Source organism: Watersipora subatra, chromosome 8 (genome assembly GCF_963576615.1).
Source record: "Watersipora subatra chromosome 8, tzWatSuba1.1, whole genome shotgun sequence".
In the NCBI taxonomy this organism is placed as follows: domain Eukaryota; kingdom Metazoa; phylum Bryozoa; class Gymnolaemata; order Cheilostomatida; family Watersiporidae; genus Watersipora; species Watersipora subatra.
In genome coordinates, this window is record NC_088715.1 from 7,510,885 (window position 1) to 7,535,410 (window position 24,526).

Consider the following 24,526-nt stretch of genomic DNA (forward strand, 5'->3'; position numbering starts at 1 on the left):
GTAATGAGATATTTCGTTGTTAGTCTTAAAAATATCGCTTTCTTTCTTGCCACAGTTGGGAGAGAAAACGATGTATACGGCTATTGCTATTATTTATACAAGTACCCTGACAATTCAGTTCGCTATGCAAGTATCACGATCATCAAGTGTGGCGATCATCAAGTATGTCGATCATCAACTATGACGATCATCAACTATGACGATCATCAAGTATGTCGATCATCAACTATGACGATCATCAAGTATGTCGATCATCAAGTATGTCGATAAAGCATAGAGAATAAGTAGCCACACAATTCTTTAGAAATACTTAAAGTCGGTCGTTAGTGTCGATGTACCAAGCTGAATGTCATGAGTTGTACTCCCGTCAAAAGTTATCTTTTATTCTATCCTCAAACCCGAGCGATCGATAGACAAACGGTCAGACAGACATCGCTCTTTTACGTTTAGTAAAGATATATTTTTGTTTTACTTTATTTTATAGACAATATGATTTTTATCTAGAAAGCATAATAGACCTTGCTTTCTATAAAAAATAAAAAATATCAGGGTAAATTGACATTGAAGGTGTGTGTTCCCCTTGACTTACTGTAAAATTACCGTAGTCATGGACGATAAGCCATGTTAAAGGAAAAAGGAAAAGTTATCGATACAAACCAATAATATTACAGTTATTGTACGGTTAAGGGTAGTTTTTCCTTTTTGAAGGGCCAAAGATAAGAGTTTGGAAAGATCTTGGACCGGATTAGGCAATTTACATGTATGTTACTGTTCGTATAAGGTGAAATCCCTATAACATAAACGTTTCCAGAACAGTATGATAAAATGCCTCTTATGCAGACGATATTCATAGTTGTGGTGTACTACGTATCCTGTTCATCTATGATTATATGCAAGTGATCTTTGCTCTCCGCAGTCATCACGGCGGCTGATGAGGAGGCGAAGGAGAATGCTGCCGAGGAAGAAGAGGAGGAGGAGTCATCAGAGGAAGAAAGCGAAGAGTCATCCAGTGAGGAGAGTGAAACATCAGAGGAGAGCAGCTCCGACGATGATGGCATGACTCCTAAAGAGAGGGGCTTGGCCAGAATTATGGTACGGTATTGGCTGTTTTACTCTATCGTCTGTCTAAAGTTTGTATGGATATTCATCGCTAAAGCCTGGTTTCCATATACATCGCAAAGCACCGGCGATAGCACCGCAGGCTCTTAGCGGTGAAATGGGAACCTACGCGCCGGGTACCGCCGGTAGTTGCCGGCGGCATCGCAATAGTTTCGCACTGCTCAAATTTCGCAAAAAACCGCAGGCAAAACCTTCCCGAAATGCTTTGTACGGGTGAAGGTCACATTATAGAAACGGCGAGGCTAGTGAGAATTTTATTTGATTACGCGATTATGTTTAGCGATGCGGCTTATATGTGAACATATGCCGCCGAGCCTAACGTCGCAAACGTTTTGCTTCGCAAGTTACCGCCGGAGTATCGCAATCGATATGGGAACCAGGCTTTAGGCTCTTGCTCGAGTGCAAGTCTGTCTCGCTACTTTATGCTATTAGTCACTCTGGTGCTTTGCGAGTGCTTCAGTTCTGATAGATTTACAGTTACAAAAGGGGCAGTACATTTTTGTAACCAATGCCCATGTTATGGCTTCTACATATTTGTAAATGAGATTGGAGCTGTTTTCAAAACTTTTAATATATTTCACAATTTTTAATTGGAATGATCAATTGCAAAAATGTTGGACATTGTGCAATGTTAGATGACTGGCATGGTTTGTGAATGACCAAGACTGTATTGCTGATTGGTTGAAACTATTCAAGTCACATTCCAGTCTCGCAGCGGCCAACCTAAAAACTAGTAAATACATTGGCTTATATTCAATTCAAACATGGAAACTATTGTTCATTTTTGTGGCTGTTTAAAATTACAGCTCCGCACTCCATATTTGCATTGATGAACCAAATAAATTTTGACGTTGCAAAACTTCCTTGTCAGCTCAGCGTAATAGGCTTGTCAGGCAGCCATGAACTCGCGAACGGTTGCTGATTTAGCCTAAGAAGTTGATAAATTCTCCACAGTTTTTCGAACTCAACCCTTGAGCTTTGATAGCTGGACTTCTATGGGTTTAACAACTTGGCTGGCTCTTCATTCTTATAGAAATTAACATTAGATGGTGTACATAAATGGGTACTAAGGCTACTGAAGTCGCTAGGTCTCTCTCCCATGTTCATGTAGAATTGGTGTATTATTGCAGAAGAAACAGAAGGAAGCTGAGGCTAACAAGTCAGTTGATAAACTGAGAGCACCTGTTGTGTGTGTTCTTGGACATGTGGACACAGGCAAGACAAAGATCCTAGATAAGGTATTCCACATCTACAGATTCCTTATTTATTTATATCATCACATGATTGGTCGGTGGTTAATTTCTCACGTGCAGAAGAATGAAAAGCACCTGGTTAATTGTATGTTTTATTCTTTACATCAAGGATGAGTGTGCCTTGACTTGAAACCAATGTTCGTCAGTCCTTACACAATACTGCACTGACGTTACAATTTTTTTTACACAGTTGATGGTCTTGTTTAGCGATTCTACTTTTATGAATAACTGTCCATGTATTTTTATGGTGTGATTCGTTGCCACAGCAACGACTTGACAACAACCGCAACAAGTTAATTGTGATGCTTTTAGCTGCGGAAGACGAATGTGCAGGATGGAGAGGCTGGTGGAATTACACAGCAGATCGGTGCTACCAATGTTCCCTTGGAGGCCATCGAGAAACAGACTTCATTTGTTAAAGATGTGAGTTGTATCCTCGCAGTATGTTAGTGGTCGTTATTGTCCAATTAGTATTGTCTTCACCTTTTGCTATACATTGCATTCTTCATCAAGGTTAGAGGATCTACATTTAATTCCGGTAAATAAAAGTTGAAACAGGAAAAATTGCAACACATACATTTAGGTGTCACTAGCCAATCATTAGAAGTAAATATAATATAATAAATAAATATTAAGTAAATATAATATATAATATAAATATGCATTGTTATTTTCAAAATGTTTTGTGATTGAGGCAGGAATGCAGCATTCGGAACTGAATCAAAAAATATATGCCCTCTCGTTGGAGATGTTTAATATTGTGTTGCAGTAGTTGACCTTTGAATGGGTAGAATGATCTGATCAACTCTTATGGTATTGGCATCCTTGCTAATGTCGCATGATCCTCCCAATAGTGATGACTGTTGGAGCTGGTGGTTGTCCTCATGATAGGAAGGATAGTTTACTTTAGATGGTAGTGATCTACCTAAAAACCATTGTTGTTAGCCATTTCAGGTCCAAATGCTTTCTTAGACTTAGAGGCTAGTAAGGGGAGTGAGAGAGAGAAGGCAGTGGCTAAAACTGTTTGTCTTTTTGTGATTTTGCAGTTTAAGATGGAAGATCTGAAGGTGCCAGGACTGCTGATCATAGACACTCCAGGCCACGAGTCATTCAGGTATGTAGGACGCACTGACCTAGATCAGTAGTTGTGTAATTTTTTTGTACTTGCATCTGTATAGGCTATTTTAGTTGCACATCTGTTGCTTTGTTACTGGAGTCTGTATTCTGTCAGGACTTGGGGCCTGTTCGTGTACAGGCTGTAGCTTTCATTCGCCACTGGCTTATTCCTTCTTGTAGTCGTCCATGTTTAGCCGAATCGAATAGCCTTAGAGGCAGACAAATGGTATACTGTAAACTGCTTAGTTTATTATAAACGTACGGGTTTAGGATTTTGACACCGTACTGCGTGCTATAGCTGGTTTAGCTACTCAGTCACAGACATGGCATGCCAGTTATTTACAACCTAGTAGTAGAATCTAGTAGAAACTGAGATCGAAAAGAAGCTTCAAGCAAAGATCGACGAAGCCTGTACTGCCTTTGGCAAGCTATGGCAGAGATTCTAAAACAACAAGCATGTCTCAGTCAGGGTGAAGTGAAATGAGTAAAGTGTATTGAGCAGTTGTTCTGTCAAAGCTCTTAGAGACCTGGAGGCGCAGAGACCTGGAGGATTGTCAAGGTCAAGTAAGGAAGCTACATGTGTTGATGATGAAATAGTTGGGGAACATCATGAACATCAAGTGGCAAAATAAGATTATAAACATAGGAATCTTAAAACGGGCAGGCCTATCCTCAGTGACTGTCATCCTTATTGAAAAAAGTCTGTGATGGTTGGACCGTGTACACAGAATGGACAATACCTACATCAGCTGTTATACTCATATCTGTGTGATGGTAGAAGAAATCAAGGAGGGCCTAGGCTCCTCTATAAGGATATAGCTAAGAATGTAAAATGGAGGCAGTTCGATACAAACTTTTGGCAGACAACTGTTTATAATCGAGCTGATTAGAGATCTGCTATCATACATATAATATGTAATAATATATAATAATATATAATATAAGCCACAACCATAGACAGTCTGAGTCACCTTCTCTGACTGCGAGTGAGAGAGAATATAACTTTACTGCGCAGTCACTACATTTCTACCTTGACCTATATTATAAACTAGCACTTGATATATGTTCTATTAGCGACCTATATGTTATGTCTACTGGCAACACTAGAACTGTCTTGCTGTCTGAGAGTGGTATGTATAATAAACTGTCATAGATTTTGCTGTGATCCGAGGACTTTTGTTGCAGCAACCTGCGTACTCGTGGCTCTTCGCTCTGTGACATAGCCATTCTAGTTATCGACATTATGCATGGCCTTGAGCCACAGACTCTCGAGTCTATCCAGCTTCTCAAGAAAGGCAAAACGCCATTCGTCGTTGCCTTGAACAAGGTCGGTCATCCCTAATTCTGTTTTTATTTACTCACTAGGTGAATGCCCGGGTAGTAAAAAAGTCTTTGGACAGAATATTTATTTTTATTTAACATACATTTACCATTCTAACTTTCAAACGTCACATCACGGGAAAAGTGTTTTTGTGCAGTTCAAATGACTTAAGAGAAAAAAGTTGCAATCTTGCCAATGCAATCTTTGTGAGTTCAAATCCAGCACACCGCGATCTTTTCATTCCAAGATTTTAATAGTTATAACTGGACATACCTTATAGTTATAGTTATAACTGGACATACCGAATTACAGACACACAAACTTTGAGATATATATATATAGATGATTTTGGCTAGCTACTACCTCTTTCGGTTTTCTCATTTGGTCTGCTGAATTTTTGAAAACACATTGTCAAACGGAAATGTTTTTTATTAAAATTGAACTTGCAGAATAAAAACTGAATACATTGTTTTGCTTTTGTTTGAAACGTCTTTCGTTCTCTAACTTTGTTTTGGCGCTCAATTGCGCAGAGCTCTACATTGCTTCCATGGAATTTCTCTGTACACTAAATTATATATATTCATTTCTCATGGTTACAGATAGACAGATTGTATGGCTGGAAGCCGAGTGCTCGGCAGGACGTGCAAGCTGTCATCAAGAAGCAAACTGCCAACACCAAAGCTGAATTTGATGAGCGCGCATCCATGGTTATAACTCAGCTTGCAGAGCAGGTAGCTTGTGTATTGATTGACATGCGGAGCAGGTAGCTTGTGTATTGGTTGCCATGCAGAGCAGGTAGCCGGTGTAATTTATAATTTTTTACTTTGTTAACGGACAACTATTTTAAACATTGACATGCCAAGTGAGTTGTCCATGTATTTACTGGCATGTTGAGCAGGTAAGATGTGAATTTAGTGACATTCCAAGAAGGTAAACTGTGTGTTTACTGACATGCTGAGCAGGTGGGCTGTGTATTTACTGACATGCTGAGCAGGTAGGCAGTGTATTTACTGACATGCTGGGAGTGTATTTGTTGGTATGTCGAGTAGGTACGCATGTGTCCGCACTTTTGTGTATATATATATATGTCTATTTTTGACTTGTCAGTTTGGTAATGAATCTACTTAGTGACATGGCAATTAGGCATTTGTATTGATCTTCCACCGCATTAGTATGCTGCTCTTAAAATAAAAATAAGTAATACACCATCCAAACCTTGACCTGACCTTGACCTGACCTTGAGTCAAAAGTCACGTTGCTTAAGAAATAAAATCCTACAAATATGTTCAAAATAGATTTACTTGTAGTCAAAGTGTATCTTTGTCTGTCAACCTTTTAGAAAGTAAACTTTACATATATGGTAATTAATTTTATCAGATTAGTTGTAGTTCAAAACAAACTCTTTCTTCACAAAGTCTGAGCAGGTGACAGGAGATTTCTGGAAATGCAAGTTTGATTTTTGCACCTTTTTTATTTAATTCACAAATTTAATCAGATTAGTCATATCAATCAGTCTATCAATTCATAGCATTTGTCCATCAACACTAGTCAATGTTAAATAGCTGCAGCATATTGTTACTGTTATAGGGTCTGAACTCCGCCCTCTACTATGAGAACACAAGTCCGAAAGAATACATTTCTCTCGTGCCAACCTCAGCTCATAGCGGAGACGGTATAGGCAATATCATAGCGTTGCTATGCGAGTACTCGCAGACATTCCTGGCCAAGAGGATTGCCATTACCGATAATCTTCAGTGTACTGTCATGGAAGTGAAAGCTCTTCCTGGCCTCGGTAAACTTCTATTTTTTATTCCTAGTTTTTTCAAGCTTGCAAAATGTTGTCTGATAAATGTTCATACTGTACTCACTCTGGAGGTGTCTGTTGTCTCTACACAACTTACCAAATATAGTAGATCTTTTACTTATGAACTTAGTTCAATCTGAAAGCTATTTCGTAAGTAGAAACCCATTTTACCATATAAATGCTCTAATTTGTTCCAAGTCTCCGCAAAATTCATCATAACATAAAACCTGTAACAGATATATGTAAGAGTTGAATTACTACATAATAAAAATTAAAAGTACACACGGAGAAAGAAAGAACATAGAAATAACGAATAAATACTAAGAATGTTTGTGATTGTTTACTTTGACATCGGATGTCTAGACAAGACTAAGATAAAACCACGGGGAGCAGGAGGATAGCAGTCAGAATGGGTGGGTAACATATCGCTGTCTTGGTTTTTGCTTTACTCCGCACCTTTTTGGTTTGTGCTGTTTGCGCAAATCATTTTGAATGTATCCGTAGTAATCTTGACCATCCGCTGAATCAGGTAATTGTTTTTAATAATCTCAGGAGGTCTTCCCGCGTAACAGGCACATACCCTGTTCAGCACCCTGAGATAACACACACTCAGAAGCGATCATAGAGTTTTTTTTCCAAGTTTTTTATGAAATCTTTTAACAATGGCGGCATCTATAAGTGAAGCCATAATTAAGTGAGTGAGCACAATCATTTCAATGCTGTCAACCATATAAATGTACTATTGCATGTTTGGGTAAGGAAATGAAAATACATTTTACTGTACTATAGCAAATAAAGCTGAGTGAGACACATTGTATGCCAAGTTGTGCACACAGGATTCAAACGGGCATAACGTATGACACGAACTAACAAGTGGCCATAATACTAAAGGCCTTTTTGCCTTTCGTATTTGAAAACATGTTAAAGATGTTTTGTAACTTAACATTTTTGTATGTATAGTCTTTCATACATAGAGGTCTCCTGTATCTGTGGAACCTCATCGATCTGGTTTCCTTATCTCTAAGGTCTGTTTGTGTAATCGGAGTAGCTGTTGTTTCGTGTCTCGTTCCATCATCTCTGAGGTACTTTTGTCTCACACGTCTCCTCGTCTCTCAGGTACAACGGTGGATGTCATTTTGGTGAATGGCAAGTTGCGCAATGGGGATGTGGTTGTGCTGCCTGGCACTGAAGGACCAATAGTTACTCACATCAGAGAGCTGCTCATGCCTGAGCCGATGAAGGAACTCCGTGTTAAGGTAACCGTGCTATTTAGCACTAAAAATTCTGGCAATATCTTTGAGATGTTGCTTGCTAACATAAATCAAGCTATACAGAAATTTTGAAACTGTTGTTCTTGTCCAATTACAAATTCAAGCTTCATGTACAGCAATAACGAGCTTGCATCAGTTTGAGGAGTGTTGCAGTGCGCAATGAAGAGGTTGTTGGACTTTCAAGACTTAATTTTCTGCCACTTTGTGTAACTCTATTATCTTTAAAGAATAAAGAAACTTTCTTTTTTTGTCATTCGTGCTTGGCAGACAAATGAGTAATGTCTCATAGAGTATTTTTTCAGCAATTCTTACACTTTCTAGAATTTGTGTTGCAGAGCCAATACAGGCATCATAAAGAAGTGGAAGCTGCTCAGGGTGTGAAGATAGTTGGAAAAGATCTAGACAAGGTGCTCGCAGGTCTCCCTATGTACGTAGCCAAGTACCAGGATGAGGTAGAGGTATACAAGGTGGGTGGGTCTTACGCTAAATTTCATGACTAGCCTGAGCTCATTAAGTTTTTAGCTTTTAAGAGCCTGTAATCACATTTCCATATATTTTGCACCTACAACACAACAGAGTAAGACATGGTGAATCTTTTGATACCAAATAACTGTAATGCGAATTTTGTTGCAAGTCAACCTCTAAGGATGGGTCATGAGAATCTATTCCAGTTTTAAGGGTAGATGGCAAGAACTTATAGCACATTGTTGTCGAGGTCGATTGCTCAAGTCTGCTATTTTAAGGGCGGATATTGAAAGTTTGTTGTACAATGTTTCAGGAATGGATAGCGGCTGCGCTGAAGAATGTGCTGAATGCTATTAAGTTGTCTCCCACCGGAGTGTTTGTGCAGGCGTCAACTCTTGGCTCTATGGAGGCATTATTAGAGTACCTCAGATCTGTCAAAGTTCCAGTGAGTCTTCTGGCTCCTCTTTTAGGATGTTTAATGATAGCTAGCTTAGCGTGTTGGAATCACTTGACACCGGTAGGATGGCATCGATAGATCACTTGACACCGGTAGGATGGCACCGATAGATCACTTGACACCGATAAGATGGCACCGATAGATCACTTGACACCGGTAGGATGGCACCGATAGATCACTTGACACCGGTAGGATGGCACCGATGGAATTGATTATTAGGTTCCTTTTGAGCATCAAAAAACAAGGCTACACAGGCAGCACTTTTGTGTGAATGTCTAATCTAATTCGTGTAAAATTGGGTTATGAAAATTAAACAAGTTTTCACAGCCTTAGGAAATCCTTGTAATACGGCGTGAGGTGACTTCTGTCAGTAATACAGGGGGATGTTACTTTCATCAGTAATACAGAGGAGGTTACTTCTGTGTTGTAATACAGGGGGAGATTACTTCTGTGTTGTAATACAGGAGGGATTACTTCTGTGTTGTAATACAGAGAGGTTACTTCTGTGTTGTAATACAGGGGGATTACTTCTGTGTTGTAATACAGGGGAGGTTACTTCTGTGTTGTAATACAGAGGGAGATTACTTCTGTGTTGTAATACAGGGAGGTTACTTCTGTGTTGTAATACAGGGTGAGCTGACTTCTGTGTTGTAATACAGGGAGGTTACTTCTGTGTTGTAATACAGGGGAGGTTACTTCTGTGTTGTAATACAGGGTGAGGTGACTTCTGTGTTGTAATACAGGAGGAGATTACTTCTTTCATTCACCAGTACCAGACTACATCTCCTAATAATTAGTAACTAATTATTAGTTCTTAAATATGAATAAGGTTTTAAAATTGAGTTTCCAGCATTATCCAAAGTTTAAATATTGCTAAAATATTTTATTTCCTGTTTCTAACAGTTTTCAATGACTTAGCGTTCTTGCCTTGCAGTGTGTCTTTTGAAAACTTTTTTGCTTTTTGATCTTCTATCAGTCGAACATTACATACATCTTGACTTTGTTTTTATACAGGAGAGTACAATTCTTCTAGAGTAGTATTGTAACCTAGTAGTCGGAAATATTTTTTTAGCAATCGCACTCAGCAAGGTCATGAAGATATGACCTTTTCATTGACTGCTATTTTTCTCACCCTTGACCTAAGCTGTTTTCATGTTTTCCATCCATGTATACAGACGTTGTAAGTGGAAGAATAAATCAGCTAACTCTGTTTTAGTATGCGGGCATCAACATCGGACCAGTTCATAAAAAGGATGTTATGAAAGCGTCCGCCATGCTGGAGCATGGAGAACCAGAGTAGGTTTATCTCTAGTTCCTTCTACTTCCTGTCCATTTGTTGTTAGTTAACCGAACAGGCTGTTAACGGACATGTATGTTAACAGATACGCGACCATACTCGCATTCGATGTCAAGGTCGAAAGAGATGCAAATGACCTCGCAGATAGTTTGGGTGTGAAAATATTCACTGCGGAAATAATTTACCATCTATTTGATGCCTTCAAGAACTATCAGGTTGGTGTTTTTAGTCGTTTTATGTGATGAGGACGTTCCAGTTAGTAGTCATCTGTTATTGGAGCTTGACAGTGTGTGATTGCATGTAAACATATGTTATTGATGAGTAACAATGTATGATTGTTGATTTCAGTTTGTGGTTGTATATGGTTTGGTGTTATCACGTACAGTCATACTTCAACTTACGAGCTTAATGCGTTCCGAGACTGAGCTCGTATGTCAATTTACTCGCATGTTGGTGCAATTAATTTATATATAGAACAATTAAATATATATTGATTGGTTTCCATACTCTAAAAAAAGGCAAATAAAACACTCAAAACAAGATGTTGTAACAGAAAGAACATGTTGGCTATTGTCCTTACGTACTACATGCTTTCAAAAAGCAACAAATAAAAAATAATGCAAGGAAATGTGATTAATTAAAATGTAAAATTAAATACATACAATAGCAGTTAACACTCGCATTTGCCAGTGAGGGAGATATAAGTTATCCTTCGTTACAACAGTTGACTTTGATAAATTTAGATTTTATCAAAGTGTTAAAAGACAAACTTAGAAGCAAACCTAAAAGCAAACTTTCATTTTCAACTAAACGTAATTAAAATTTCTTCGGCGTTCATAGTTTGAAATTTCTCACTGGTTCCTTTTTTTCGCTTTCACGACTAGCCGGCCGTTTTAAGATAAACCTATCTAAGGACGTTTGCCTTTGTCGCCCTTGCAACATGTTGCGATTAGGACGAACACAGGTGTCGTCACAAATGGTTAACACACGATCACTAGCCAACTTGTCCGAATGTCTATTAAACAGTTTGGATAGATAGCGCCGGCCTTTTCACATTGCATCGTTTCAGTTACGCTGTCACCGGCCAATTGTTTGTCCAATGCCATCAGCGGTCGTGAAGATCGCTGCACCGTTTAGAAACTATGGCTAGTCCTTTTGCGAACTAAATGCCCTGAATATAATCCTTCTGTTTGATAATTATGAATATATTTCTGTCATATTGCCGAGCTATCTGAATCACGCATACACATTTCGCATATTTTTCAATACTTTTCCGTTTAATATCGACTGTTATCATTTGCTTTTTCTTTGTATTATCTTTTATTTTACTGGCAAACTTTCGGTCTACGCACAGTACTTTTAATTCACATAATTCTGCACAGAAAATCGTGCACAAAAAAAACACGGTACAACAGTATAACCTGAGCAGTTGAAAAATACAGAGTGATGCTGTTCTAATAAAACACCTCCGGCATACTTGGCAACTCACTCAAGTGCTCGTATCTCAAACATGGCTCGTATGTTAGTGCTAAAACTTGCTAGAAAGCTGGCTCGTATCTTAAGTTTCTCGTACGTTGGAGCACTCGTAAGTTGAAGTATTACTGTATGTTAAATCGACGATTTAAATCGACGATGTTAAATCGACGAGAATAGAGAAAGCATAATATTATTATGCTTTATTAGTTATCTTGAGGTGTTGTCTGATGTTCTAAAAAAAGAATCAAGGAGATTGACCCACTAGAAGCTGAGATATAGCCAGCCAAACACAGGTTTACCTAATAAATAATCAGAGGAAAACCCTTCGAAAATCCTGAAAACTGTGACGTATAAAATCGACTTAATGTTCATGTGCCGGAGTTGCGCACCCTTACCGCCGTTACGTATGATGATTGTTGTGGCTACGAGATGTGAAACGCTTCTCGCAATAGTAAATAATTTATAGACTAGCTCTGGTTTCTGAAGAAAATCAAGCAAACATTGTGTTGTAAAGGCATTTGCCCACAACCCCTCGCTGTGATTTTTCAAAACAGAAGAGCAGATTTTGACTATTGGGCTTCAAATTTTAACTCGATCTCCACGGATATGCTCCGAAGATCCTCTGTTCAACGAACGGCGCGTGTATAGTCTATATGCGACATCCGCGATTGCAGTTCGTTTAGAATAAGAAATGGGAATGTGAATTTTTGTTCAATCATCATTTTTCTACTGTGTATCTACTGCAGCATTCAGTTGATTTTCATGATTATCGTCACTATTAACAGACTGTAAGTTTACTACAGCCATAATCTTAAAAAGAAAAACTTGACCGTGCTGCACTTGCTGTAAGAAAAGAAAACAATAACTTTTGATTTGATTTTTCTATTGATCTATTATCTTATCTATGATTATTTTTTATGATTAATATAATAATCATAATGCATATTATACAAAATAATAATATAACTGCGTATAGAATAAATGATGTAACTAATATAATTTGTAGAAAGTGATAGCAGAATGTTGCGAAATAATAGATGCGTGTAATTATTTTATGCTAAAACTAATCTACCCGTCTGAGGGACTGGTTCGGAATTCTCAGAGCAATGATTGTTAGGCCCAATTTGATTGTTCTATACTTCCAGGGATTAAACCAATTAAAACGCCGTGATTGTTATAGGAGAGCGCATTAGTTGGCTTAATTGACCAATGGCACACAAGTCAATTTCATACGTCATATATTGATGATTACCAAATCACTTATGTTTTTTTGGTAGACCTGTGTTTGGCTGGCTATATCTCAGCTTCTGGTTGGTCAATCTCCTTGATACTTTTTTAGAGCATCAGTCAACACCTCAAGATAAATAATAAAGCATAATAATATTGTGCTTTCTCTATTCTTTAGTAGTCATCTGTTATTGGAGCTTGACAGTGTGTGATTGCATGTAAACATATGTTATTGATGAGTAACAATGTATGATTGTTGATTTCAGTTTGTGGTTATATATGGTTTGGTGTTATCACGTATGTTAAATCGACGATTGTATGTGACCGATTGCTTGTGTGTGATTGGTCGATAACAATGTATGAACTTTTTTGGTTTTGTGGGTGAGATAGTGGATGATCAGTTAAACATGAGATATTGGGCATGTTTTGAGGTAATGTCCTCGTGGGTCGGGATTAAAAGTGGGCAATCTCAAACGCACGGAAATCTTTTGGCATGTGATGGGTACATCTTTGTAAAAGGTTCCGATTCTGCGTTATTGTCAGTCTGCTAAAATATACCATTATTACGTGGACTGCTGGGGTGACCTAGGTTAAAGGCCTCACAAGGGAAGGCAACATTGTCTATGCCACCCTACAAACAAGCCACCAACTGGCGTGCAGATGCTCCATGAGTAGGTTGCCCAAGTAGGTCAGAGAAAAGAGGGTTGCGTGTTACTCTTTAGTTTATAAGGTCGCTTTTATAATTCATGTACAACAAGAGGTCTCCATCTTTATTTTATTCAATTTATGATTCCCGTATAACGCAAGGAGACTGAGTAAAAATAGTGCTGAGCGATATGACACCACATGCCAAAACGATATATTGGCCCTGTGAGCGATCTATATCGCTCAGTATCGAAAATTTGGAGTTATGCTCCCTTGATATAGATCATTGTGACATTTGACCAAAATACAGAAATACAAGGGCGATAATCGTGTCCAAACACAAAAAAATTAGGAGTAGTCTTTTCTCTCTAATTTTATTTAATAAATTTTTATGAAACTTTTTCTACTTCACCGGTCCGTTTCTAGAGGATTCTCAAAGATGAAGGAAATCCGTGAGCTCGCAAATAAGTTTTCAGGAACTAGTGCTTTGCCGATATCGCGGCACGAAAACCGGCGATAACCGATGTTGGTTTTGCCAATTAAACACAGATGCTTATCGTCTTGACATGTTATCGAAAACGTGGATATACCCGATTACAGAATCGACCTACAAAACATCCCAAAATGAAATCGTCCCACACAAAATCGACACCTATCGTGCAGTATCATTTTATCGTGCAGCACTAAGTAAAAATGGTAATAGATGATAGTGAGTCACGCAGCCACCTGAGAATCATAACATGTTTGTAGGTGGGGGCATGGGAAATCATTATTTGTGCTTGTGTGTGATTGGCTGTTCCCGTAACAGTTGCCATTGAGCGGTTGAAATTTAGTCTTTCTAACTCTCATTGGTTAATTTGCAATCGTCTTTAGCGTAATGAGAACCTTGTTTATCCGTCTGTCCGAAGCCATCGTTAGATGTTCTGAAAAAAGGTACATCTTTTCGGATTCAAAAGATCGCTTGGTAGCTTAACGTGGTCACAACTGCACCAGTCGGCCGCATTAGGCAGTGCTCATTAATTGTGCACATAGTTATTATCTACACTTATTGGCTCACTTGACAATCTCTCATAGTTGTGGGAGATAACATAGTATGAAACACTATAATAATCCTTACAATGGTAAGAGCTGCATCCATCTGTCTGTCAGTTTGTGAAAAAGGATTGCACTATATAGGGTTCGAACTCACAACATTTAGCTTGGTAGACCACTGCTAGTTCTTGCGCCAATTGACCGCTTTCACTCAGTTCAGAATAATTGTGTACATAGTTATTACACATGATGATCTTTCACAGCACACTAGACTATCAGGGTACTAGTATTAATAATAACAACCATCTTGTTACATAGTGGAATAATTGTGTACATAGTTATTACACATGATGATCTCTCACAGTACACTAGACTACCAGGGTACTAGTATTAATAATAACAACCATCTTGTTACATAGTGGAATAATTGTATACATAGTTATTACACATGATGATCTCTCACAGCACACTAGACTACCAGGGTACTAGTAATAATAATAATGTTTAACAGGAAGAGTTGCTGGAGATTGGGCAGAGGGAAAACAACCATTTGAAGATCTTTCCGTGCAAACTTAGAGTTCTTCCTCAGTTCGTCTTCAATTCTAGAGATCCCATAATTATGGGTGTTTCTGTGGAGGCTGGCTTCCTGTCCAATGGCACACCGATATGCGTTCCTTCAAAGGAGGTTGGTTCCCTGTGGTGTAACTCGTCATGCCGGACTGTAACTAGCCCTTTCTTGTAATTGTAGAGTTTTCTACTCTTGCTTCACTGCCATTCGTTAGAACCATCAAAACTCATCACGCTAACTTCAGATTGTCTTTGTCAAAACTGCTGCATGTTGGAAAAAGTATTCCTATAAACGTATTCAGAATTTCGTTTTAATGAATGCATAACCTGAAAACTTGACGATTAATTTTCTGAACTAACTGGGCACTGTAGCCACTGCTTGAAAGAAAAAAAATGATCGGACAATTTTAAGTATTTCGCTCAGTTAAGTTGATTTTATTAATATTGGTCAAATGGTATACACCCTTGAGGGTTGGCACAGAGGGAAGTAGGCTATGTTATTTCAATAAGGGTAAATCGAAGTTCCAACTTTGGTTCTCTGGTATCTGTCAGTTTACAGTCGTGCCCAGTGGTTTACCAATGGACACGACAACCATGGCCCAAGAAAGCATGAACCAGGTGCCATTCAGTTGGATGCTGTGTCTCCATTAGGAAAAATTCCCTGATTAAATTCATATTAATGATCAAAAGCCAAATGTGCCGATTCATCGTATTATTGTTATCGTAATTTGGTACTTTCCAGAGGAAACTATTACAACCATTTTTCCACAGCAACATTACCTACTACAAACTTCATTATTAAATAGAGTGAGGAGAGAAGACACTCTAAATATAATTTAGAGTTATCGACTTAGAGCTAGAAGTTAGAGCTATCGACTTATTTTATGTCAACTCAAATTGTTAAATATTTTGTTTATATGACAAGCTCACTCTTAGACTACATTTGAAGATCACAGTCTATCCGAGTTAATTATAATTAGTTTGTTATCGTTTTGCTATTGGCAAGTTGGATACAATCGCTTGCAATTGGCAATTCAATCGATTAATCGCTTGTTGGTTTTCATAAAATAGTCAAGGATAATCATAGCATGCTTCTTAACGGTCCCATCTTCGAGCTTTATCAACACTAGATATTGGCTTGAAACAATATGGTAGTCTTGCTGTATATAAGTGCGCTGAGAGTAAGTTCTTTGTAAAAATAAAAGTGAAAGCGCTGCATAGTTAGCTGACCAATTTCGCTAATGTTAGCTGGTTCAACCTATGGCCTAGTTTTGACTTCACTGGGTAGCATCTCACATGTCCCCGCAGCTGTTCTTTCACACGACAGACTTCTGCTGACAGAGATAGTCATATTTGTGAAGCAAGAGCTAAATAACATTATTAGTGAATTGATTGATAAAGCATAGTTTATCGCTAGGGAATCAGTCACGGCTAGTAGCGTGTTAGATTGCCATCATAAAGCTTAAGTCAAGCTAACTTTGCGCTATCTATTCTAATATAGCTAAATATTCTAATACAAGTAATGCTTTTGTTTAGCTATTTATTACATAGCCATAGCTCAGGCTTATATAAACTAGGTCCGGAAGGCAACAGTGCAATACATACTATGAGAGTGAATAAACCACATCTTGTGTTATTATTCATACAGGAACATAACATAGCGCATCTTGGCATTTCTCCATCTCTGACATTTGGGAGCAATAAGAAATCTGCGTAGCAATCTCTTCGTATCTTGCCAAACAGTCTATCGCTGTCAGTGCCCATAATGGGAGAGTGACTAAAGTACATTACATTAACCTGTTGTACAAACTATGTCAAAAGCATAAACAGTGGAAATGTCATTGGTTCAATGGCTTGACAACGTTATACCATTGGTCCAGTGGTTGGAAAGGGGCATTTCATTGGTCGGTGGCTATGCTGGTGGCTGGGTACATCATAAATCAACGGAATATACATCATTTTAGGCTTTCTGTCCGGTATTATCTTTCTCTCAGTCATTTCGACGATGACTGACTTATGATTTAGACTTTATCACTGACTTTCATGCAGCTCTGTTTTTTGCCTTGTTTTGTCATCTGTTTGTGTCTAGTTCCTTCAACTTTAAGTTACACTTAGCTATTATCATTGTATCTAAAACCTTGGGTCTAACTTGATTTCCTTCGTGGAGTTGTAAATATAATAGTTGTCATGGCAACCGCTCATGACCCATCCTGTGCACATATACCAGCCATTTTAGGCCATCGTTTAGCTGCTGTACATTACAGTTCACCAATCATTAGCTGCTGTATATTGCAGTTGACCAATAATTTAGCTGCTGTATATTGCAGTTGACCAATCATTAGCTGCTGTATATACAGTTCACCAATCATTAGCTGATGTATATTGCAGTTCATCAATCATTGGCTGCTGTATATTGCAGTTCACCATGCATTAGCTGCTGTGTAACAGTTCACCAATCATTGGCTGCTGTATATTACAGTTCACCAATCATTAGCTGCTGTATATTACAGTTCACCAATCATTGGCTGCTGTATATTACAGTTCACCAATCATTAGCTGCTGTATATTGCAGTTCACCAATCATTGGCTGCTGTATATTGCAGTTCACCAATCATTGGCTGCTGTATATTACAGTTCACCAATCATTAGCTGCTGTATATTACAGTTCACCAATCTCGGAATTGTTACATCAGTTGAAAAAGAAAACAAACCTGTGGAGAGAGCTACAAAAGGAATGGAGGTTTGTATAAAAATTGAGAACTTGCCTGGCCAGGCTCCCCGTCTCTTCGGAAGACATTTTGATGAGAAAGACATGCTAGTTAGTAAGGTGAGCAGACAACTTCATATCTTATAATTGCTGTAACATGCCTAAACTAGGCAACCCAATAGATAGCTTTTATTGTAGTCCATTATTCTTTTTTCACATGTTCGTATACTTTGTATGTGTTGTCAGATAAAAATTTGTTCTACAGCCATGAGGCATCTTCTTTATTGTACAATAATAGTAGTTAGTGTCTCATGCTTGAAAAATAAAAACTTTCTTTTACGCAATAGCTCTCAATGGTTGAATGAATTATGATTTTTGTTGCTTTTTTCCCCTTTTTTTTGGTTTTACTATTGTTGTATGGCCTAATTTGAAAAACATTTCTATTTGTGAAATGAAATTATTGCCAATAAAGAACTATATATATATATGATTTGTAGATTTCCAGAGAGTCAATTGATGCAGTGAAAAAATATTGGAAAAGAGACATGAGCAAAGATGATTGGCGGCTTATTATAGACTTGAAAAAGACTTTTGAGATCATGTGATCTCAAGTCTGTATGTGGTCCAAGCGTTTAGTTTGATCATGTAAACGGTGGGCAGGCACCATTTATTATTTGTGCAATTAACATCTGTGACATCATTTATCCTGACTTGTCTGCCGCATTGTATAAGTCTTGGTTTCTGACCGCATCACCCAGATCTGACCAGTCTTGGTCATGTCCAGTCATTATCATTATATAATTGCTTTGTCGTTGAATGGTTTGTGAAAGGTGAGTAAGCTGCTATTATCAACCGGATGGTAATTATCGGCTGCGTTAACTCGAAATTTTTCTAACAACACCTGTTTAAACCTCTCAAATTTGTTATCTGCTATAACTTTTCATGAAACTAAAACGGAAACTTATAGACGGAATGACCGACCATTTCCACTGAAAAAATATGTCATTTGTTGTCCAAACGCGAGCTTAACTTTATCAGCTAATTTTTGTGTTTTGTCTTTTGCTATTCTATTACTGCTGTTGGCATCTCCATAACGGAGTTGTTCTCCCATGGCAAGAACGTTATCATAAATCCTATATAATAAACCATAGCATACAAGTTTCGTGATAATATTACTATCCAATAAAGCTATTAATAATTATTCTGAAATGAAGTACTATTGCTGCCAAAATGAAAACCTGTAGTTTTTATGTGATTTGCATGAATTTATGCATTTCTATTCTTCAGCCTCACTATGTGTCAAAAGTTGAAAAATAAAGGAAATTGACCACCTAGTATCTACAAAGGCATTTGTTAACTCGAGAAATACATATAATGGTATATATTTCATCCTGCACCCCTTTCGTTCACATCAGGATCAAGGTTATACTGAAATATTATTGGATTATAAATGTTTTGTTTGAATTTATTTTATTATATGAGATAATCAACAATATTTTACAGACTTGATTCCTTTGGAATAATTATTTTAGCTAGAACAAGTCAGATTGGAATAAATACTAACTAAAAACTGTGAAATAAAAATAAAACCAGGCAAGATTGTAAAAGAGCACCTAAAAATATGGAAGCTTAACAATTCAGGAAACTAACAAGCCATGAAAAAGATGTAAAAAAGGAAGTGCCAATAGATAGCAGTGTGTACAATTAATGATATGGTAGACAGTATTGTTCGGGTCATTAAAGTCTGTGGCGCTAAGTGGAACAGAGGAGACAAACACCATAATATCACAATCACGAGCCCACCCTATGATTCACAAAACTTACTTGAATTTGTCTGACGGATATAAGGATTGAAATTGATAATTTGAAAAACGGTGTGTGAGCATTAGTCTTAGCAGAACAAGCTTCAATGTTTCCAAACATAAGTAATGCCCACATCTTAGAATATGTTTTTTACCAGTGATGTTCCTACCACTATTACTTCTGCTACCCTTTGTAGCTATTACGCTATTGGAGGGAATGACAGATTGTCAGTCAAACTACTACATACATTTTCTCAAGAAAAAGTCCATTTTAGATGGGTTTATAATTGATAAATGTTACTGCCAAAGCTATCAGCTTTTCAATTACGCAGATCAAATTTGAATACTATGCTTTTGTCTGAGTGATCAGCTTAATTTGAAGATGTTTGAAATATACCAGGATTGGCAAGAAATAATATTAAAATATTTTAAACAATTGTACACCAAAAGCTATTAAATTTGTTGAAAATGGAAATGTCGAGCCAAGAATCTGTAGGACCTCGACACAATAACGAAGGTAAGCAGCCTGCACGGTTATTAAGAACGTTTTACTTTACTCAAAAGCAATAAAAAGCAAATAATTAAATGGATGCTGAAATCAAATACTCATTAAAAAAGCAATGCACTATATTATAAGTTTCTCGTAAAATGATAGGAAGGCTAATATACTTTGGCCATTTTAAACATTACCGTTAAGCAATTATCATGCAATTTTGGCTGATTTTAAAACCAAACAGCATGTTATGCCAAAATGTGCAATGATATTAAACTATTCCACGGTTAGCTGTTCCTTGAAGGTTAATCCAACCACAACTTTTGGTGATCAAAAAATTTGATAATATTGATTACAGTATTGATCAGCAGATCTGAGTTGTTCAATTTCAGCAGGATTTTTCACTTCAGACGATAACTTTCATGCTTATATAAACTTTAGTGGGCATATGTCAGTTTGTTAGGAAATATGTGAAAATGTCGATGAAGACACCGGCTTACGATCACCAAACGTTCTTATGCAATTTTTGATAGGCATCAGAAGCCACATCTGATGCACCAAAAATTATCAATTTGACCCATAAAAAAATTCACTATTTTTCATCACAACCAGAAAAAATATAGCAAGACTCTTCATATGCAATTGGCTGTTCCTAAGGAGCACCTGATCAGCATGTCAGCATTCTAATCTATAGTCTGAGGTGCACCAGTTACACCTGTAAGTGTAGTGGGCAGAGGTATTCCTCGTCACAGTTAATGAAGAAAATATGAGCTATGAATGAGGGCTTAAACTTGAACATGTAACCCAAAATCTTTAAATGACCTTGTAAAGATCAAATCACCATGTTGAACAATATATATACCCATTGTTTTAGGCTTAACTTCAGCAAAGTTATTTGGCAGCGATTGACTTAGTTCATTTAAAAATGACTACAACTTGCTTCACTCACAAAAGTTTCCCATTCTCAATAACCTTTCCATGAAAAGGAGAATAGACCAGAATCTTGGTATTTAAATTTTAGCACGTAGAACCGCTTTATTATTGGATTATCATTTAGTTTCATTTTAGGCACTTCTTTGCAGAATTTATGACAAAGTGAAGGTGAAAGCGGTGAGACTAGAACGATTGCTGTACATAATACCTAGCATGACTAAAATGGTATATTCCTGAGATCATTCCTAACTGTGTACTGGTATCGCTGTAGAAACAGTCGCTCAGCAAAGTCATAGAGCTGGACATCAAGGTCATTGACCTCCAAGATCTTCCGCCTCATCTCAGGTGAAAGGTTGTACAGGACATTACCTGAGAATCTATTGTGACGGTTTTTCTGCGCATACATAGGCAATCTAAATTCAAGATTAAACGTCCTTTCGAATAAATACTGACTTTCATTGAGATATGATATGATGCTAAAATAGGGCATTGATCGTAGATTGTCTTTGGCGCTGTTAAGCAGCAGCAAACGCTTCTGCGGGTCATCCATCATGTCCGCGCTGTAGCAGTCTGTAAAAGTTCAATTGCAAAATGAAATAGAAATTTTCAATAGGAACTTAAAATGGCATGTTGTGCAAAGTGACGGAGGCATCATGTTTGTAAGAGTCTCAATGGAATAGCATGTTACAATTAGGTTCAGAGTAATCTGCAATAGGCGGGTCCCTCAGTCAGATCACCTCTAATAGCTTGAATTAGACTTTTGAAGGGTGTTCTTGGGTTTCCCATTGCCTATCTTAGGTTTGCCGTCAAGGTTGTCTTCCTTAGGAAATTAAGACCTTCCTCCCATGGCATCTGGTGGAAGGACTCAAACAACAAACCTACTGCCGGGCAGTACTGAGGCTAGCCGCTACAGCTGCTATATGTATGTATTTGTGAAATATGCTTATATCCACTGCATTTCCATGCTTTGAATGGGTTTGGAGTTGCCCTCTGCCGATCGATTCGCATCCGATCAATTCGGAGTTGCGCTATAGATCTTTCCAAGATTCTGCGATCTCTCAAAACAAAACTTATTAAGTAGATTTGCTTACGTGTTGCCGCTACTTTTCAATTCATGCGTATTCAACTATATGCACTGAAAAGTAATTATTTCGTCATCTTCGTACGAGGAACCCATTCTTGGCTAAATGTTAATGTAAAGGCAAAAAGTCTAGCAGAAATAGTCGTGAGTAGCAGTAGAAGTTTACGTCGCAGAAATTCGGAGCAGAAGTAACACCAAACTCATTTGAAGCATGAAAACGCAGTAATTAAATTAATGACCCCTGTACAGCGTTTTGTATAACTGAAACACAAGAGAAAACAACTCCTGTGAGAGAAGCACCCACTTACCTATTACACTCAAATTAGCCAGCATACGAGTCTGTCGATTGCGGGCGAGATTGTGGGGACAGTTCAAAAACTCCTCTAAAGTGACATTTCTCCATGAGTCTCCAGAGAAACAGAAGGGTAGCTCTTTGATGCTGGGAGACCGACCATTGCACCTGGTATTAATATCAGTAATATAGAACATCAGATTTCAGCCTAAAATGCTGCATTCAGTTGCAAATTTTAGGTTTGTTAGCCATTGATGAGAACAAATTTGGTAACTTTCTTTAATTAACTATTGCCGTAAGGAGACTTGATTTAAAGGATCTGATGAACGATAAAACAAGCAACGAAACAGTACGACCAAAGATTTAGGACTTCAGATGATGGACAGACTCTAAGCATTCCTTTTAATATTTGACACCATATGACACGTGAAATATTTGAGAAAGACCTTCACTTTTATCAGAGGTTTCCATAAATGAGCCTGTCAGAATAAAAAATGATTCTGCTATGTTAGACAGAAAGAATAAAATACATTTTCATTTAACCCAATGAGTTGGACTGTCTGCGACACTAAAGGGTTGATATATCAGTAAAAATACAATCTTTGATTGACACTGTACCATTGATAATCCAAGACCATTTGGTTAATACTATTTGTGGTGTACTATTAAGGTCAAAAAATATTGCTCATGCAAGAAAATGTCTATATGGAGATTGTCATGTAGGAGCATGAAAACGCAAAGCAGTAAATTCAGTGACTAAAAATTCAAATAACAAAATGTTTCTACGAATAGTATAAATATAATTTGCGATATGAACGTATCTCTAGAGTGGCCACTATAGACTGTGGTCCAGCATTCATAGAAAGGTCAACATGGGAGTCAATCAAATAAGACCAATCTTACAAAGATAGCAGAATTTTACATGTCAAAGACTAAAAATAGGTGAGTGATGCGCCATTTCACTCAGAATATTTATGAAAATAAGCTTCAGGATGAACTGACACAAAATTTCAGACTCTGTTAGCAAGTACCGATATTTTTCTATCATATGTGATTGTTTTTAATATTTGAGGTGATCTGACTTCCATGATGTTTCAAGATTAAAATCGATAACATCGATCGCGATAAAACTTAGAGCATTCAGAAGCAAACTACGTACCGAAATGATGTCATTAGTTGCTATCGTTGCTATCAGCTATTATTTTTAAGTTGTCGCATGACACGTCTCAATTCTGTGAATCGCTTTGCCAAAGTGCGACTATAGACCTTATAATCGCACTTTCAATTGAATCTGAGCATTTTAATCCCCATCAAATTTTGTCAATTTTAATCTTGAAATATCCTGGCAGTCAGATCACCTCAAACATCAAAAATAATCGCAAATGATAGAAAAATACCGATACTTTCTGGTGGAACCAAATTAAAATTTTGTTTCCTTTCATCTTTGATGGCTGTTCTTTCTTGTTTGATTGTCTCCCAACTGGGATATGACCGATTCATAAAAAAATTACAAGCTCTGACTATCAAGGCATATTCTGTGAAATTATGGCTCATTCCGCTGCATTTAGTTGTTTTTTAGTTGTGACAAACATCGTAAATCCGAGTTATTGCGCTTGTATACCAGCTATCTATGTAAAGGTGATAAATCTGGATCCTCGTAACAAGATTTTTGATTTCCTTTGAATACCCTAAAGGGTATACGTGATCACACATCCCAAAACATAACAGTCTTCAAATGGGATTTATAATAAGCATTTGTTTAGTATGACATCTCTATTAACTTGGAGTTATCTTCTACAGATCAATTCCGGTGACACATGGATTGACACAGTCATCACCTACTGATGACATTTTTAGCATAAATGAAACCAATTTGCTGGTAAACAAGCTAAAGAGGTCTTGTTGGATTTGTTTGCTGGTCTTTGATGTAATAATTACTGCATCGATTGAATATTAATGAAAAGGATTATTTTATAGATCCGTGTAAAGCTAAACAAGCAGTGTTAGTGTATCCCATTTCACAATATATATTTTTCTTATATTTATTTCTTATATTTAAATATATTATATACATATATATTTATTCTTATATATTTTCCTTATTATATTCCTCAAGCTTTAACGATAACCACCATTGTAGCCCCCACTAATGAATTAGTAATCAGGGC

At 37.4% G+C, this 24,526-nt stretch overlaps 2 protein-coding genes across 3 annotated transcripts in view; one reads left to right on the plus strand and one right to left on the minus strand.

Annotated features, from left to right (window-relative positions):
* LOC137401503 (eukaryotic translation initiation factor 5B-like) overlaps window positions 1-19,225 on the plus strand; it is a 55,396-nt gene extending 36,171 nt beyond the window's left edge. Inside the window, exons 14-28 of the mRNA XM_068087884.1 lie at window positions 917-1,092; window positions 2,250-2,357; window positions 2,685-2,795; window positions 3,419-3,486; window positions 4,674-4,815; window positions 5,409-5,540; window positions 6,397-6,601; window positions 7,730-7,869; window positions 8,220-8,351; window positions 8,663-8,794; window positions 10,023-10,102; window positions 10,189-10,318; window positions 14,995-15,168; window positions 17,716-17,877; window positions 18,255-19,225. Of these exons, the coding sequence (XP_067943985.1) occupies window positions 917-1,092; window positions 2,250-2,357; window positions 2,685-2,795; window positions 3,419-3,486; window positions 4,674-4,815; window positions 5,409-5,540; window positions 6,397-6,601; window positions 7,730-7,869; window positions 8,220-8,351; window positions 8,663-8,794; window positions 10,023-10,102; window positions 10,189-10,318; window positions 14,995-15,168; window positions 17,716-17,877; window positions 18,255-18,362 (2,000 nt within the window). The 3' untranslated portion in view covers window positions 18,363-19,225. The remainder of the gene's footprint in view (window positions 1-916; window positions 1,093-2,249; window positions 2,358-2,684; window positions 2,796-3,418; window positions 3,487-4,673; window positions 4,816-5,408; window positions 5,541-6,396; window positions 6,602-7,729; window positions 7,870-8,219; window positions 8,352-8,662; window positions 8,795-10,022; window positions 10,103-10,188; window positions 10,319-14,994; window positions 15,169-17,715; window positions 17,878-18,254) is intronic.
* Window positions 19,226-19,250: 25 nt separating this feature from the next.
* Window positions 19,251-24,526, minus strand: part of LOC137401504 (heparan-sulfate 6-O-sulfotransferase 2-like) — a 43,483-nt gene continuing 38,207 nt past the window's right edge. For both annotated transcript variants that reach the window (XM_068087886.1, XM_068087887.1), the window contains exons 6-7: window positions 22,375-22,526; window positions 19,251-21,555 (exon numbers count right to left, since the gene is read on the minus strand). In XM_068087886.1, the coding sequence (XP_067943987.1) occupies window positions 21,203-21,555; window positions 22,375-22,526 (505 nt within the window). In that variant the 3' untranslated portion in view covers window positions 19,251-21,202. The remainder of the gene's footprint in view (window positions 21,556-22,374; window positions 22,527-24,526) is intronic.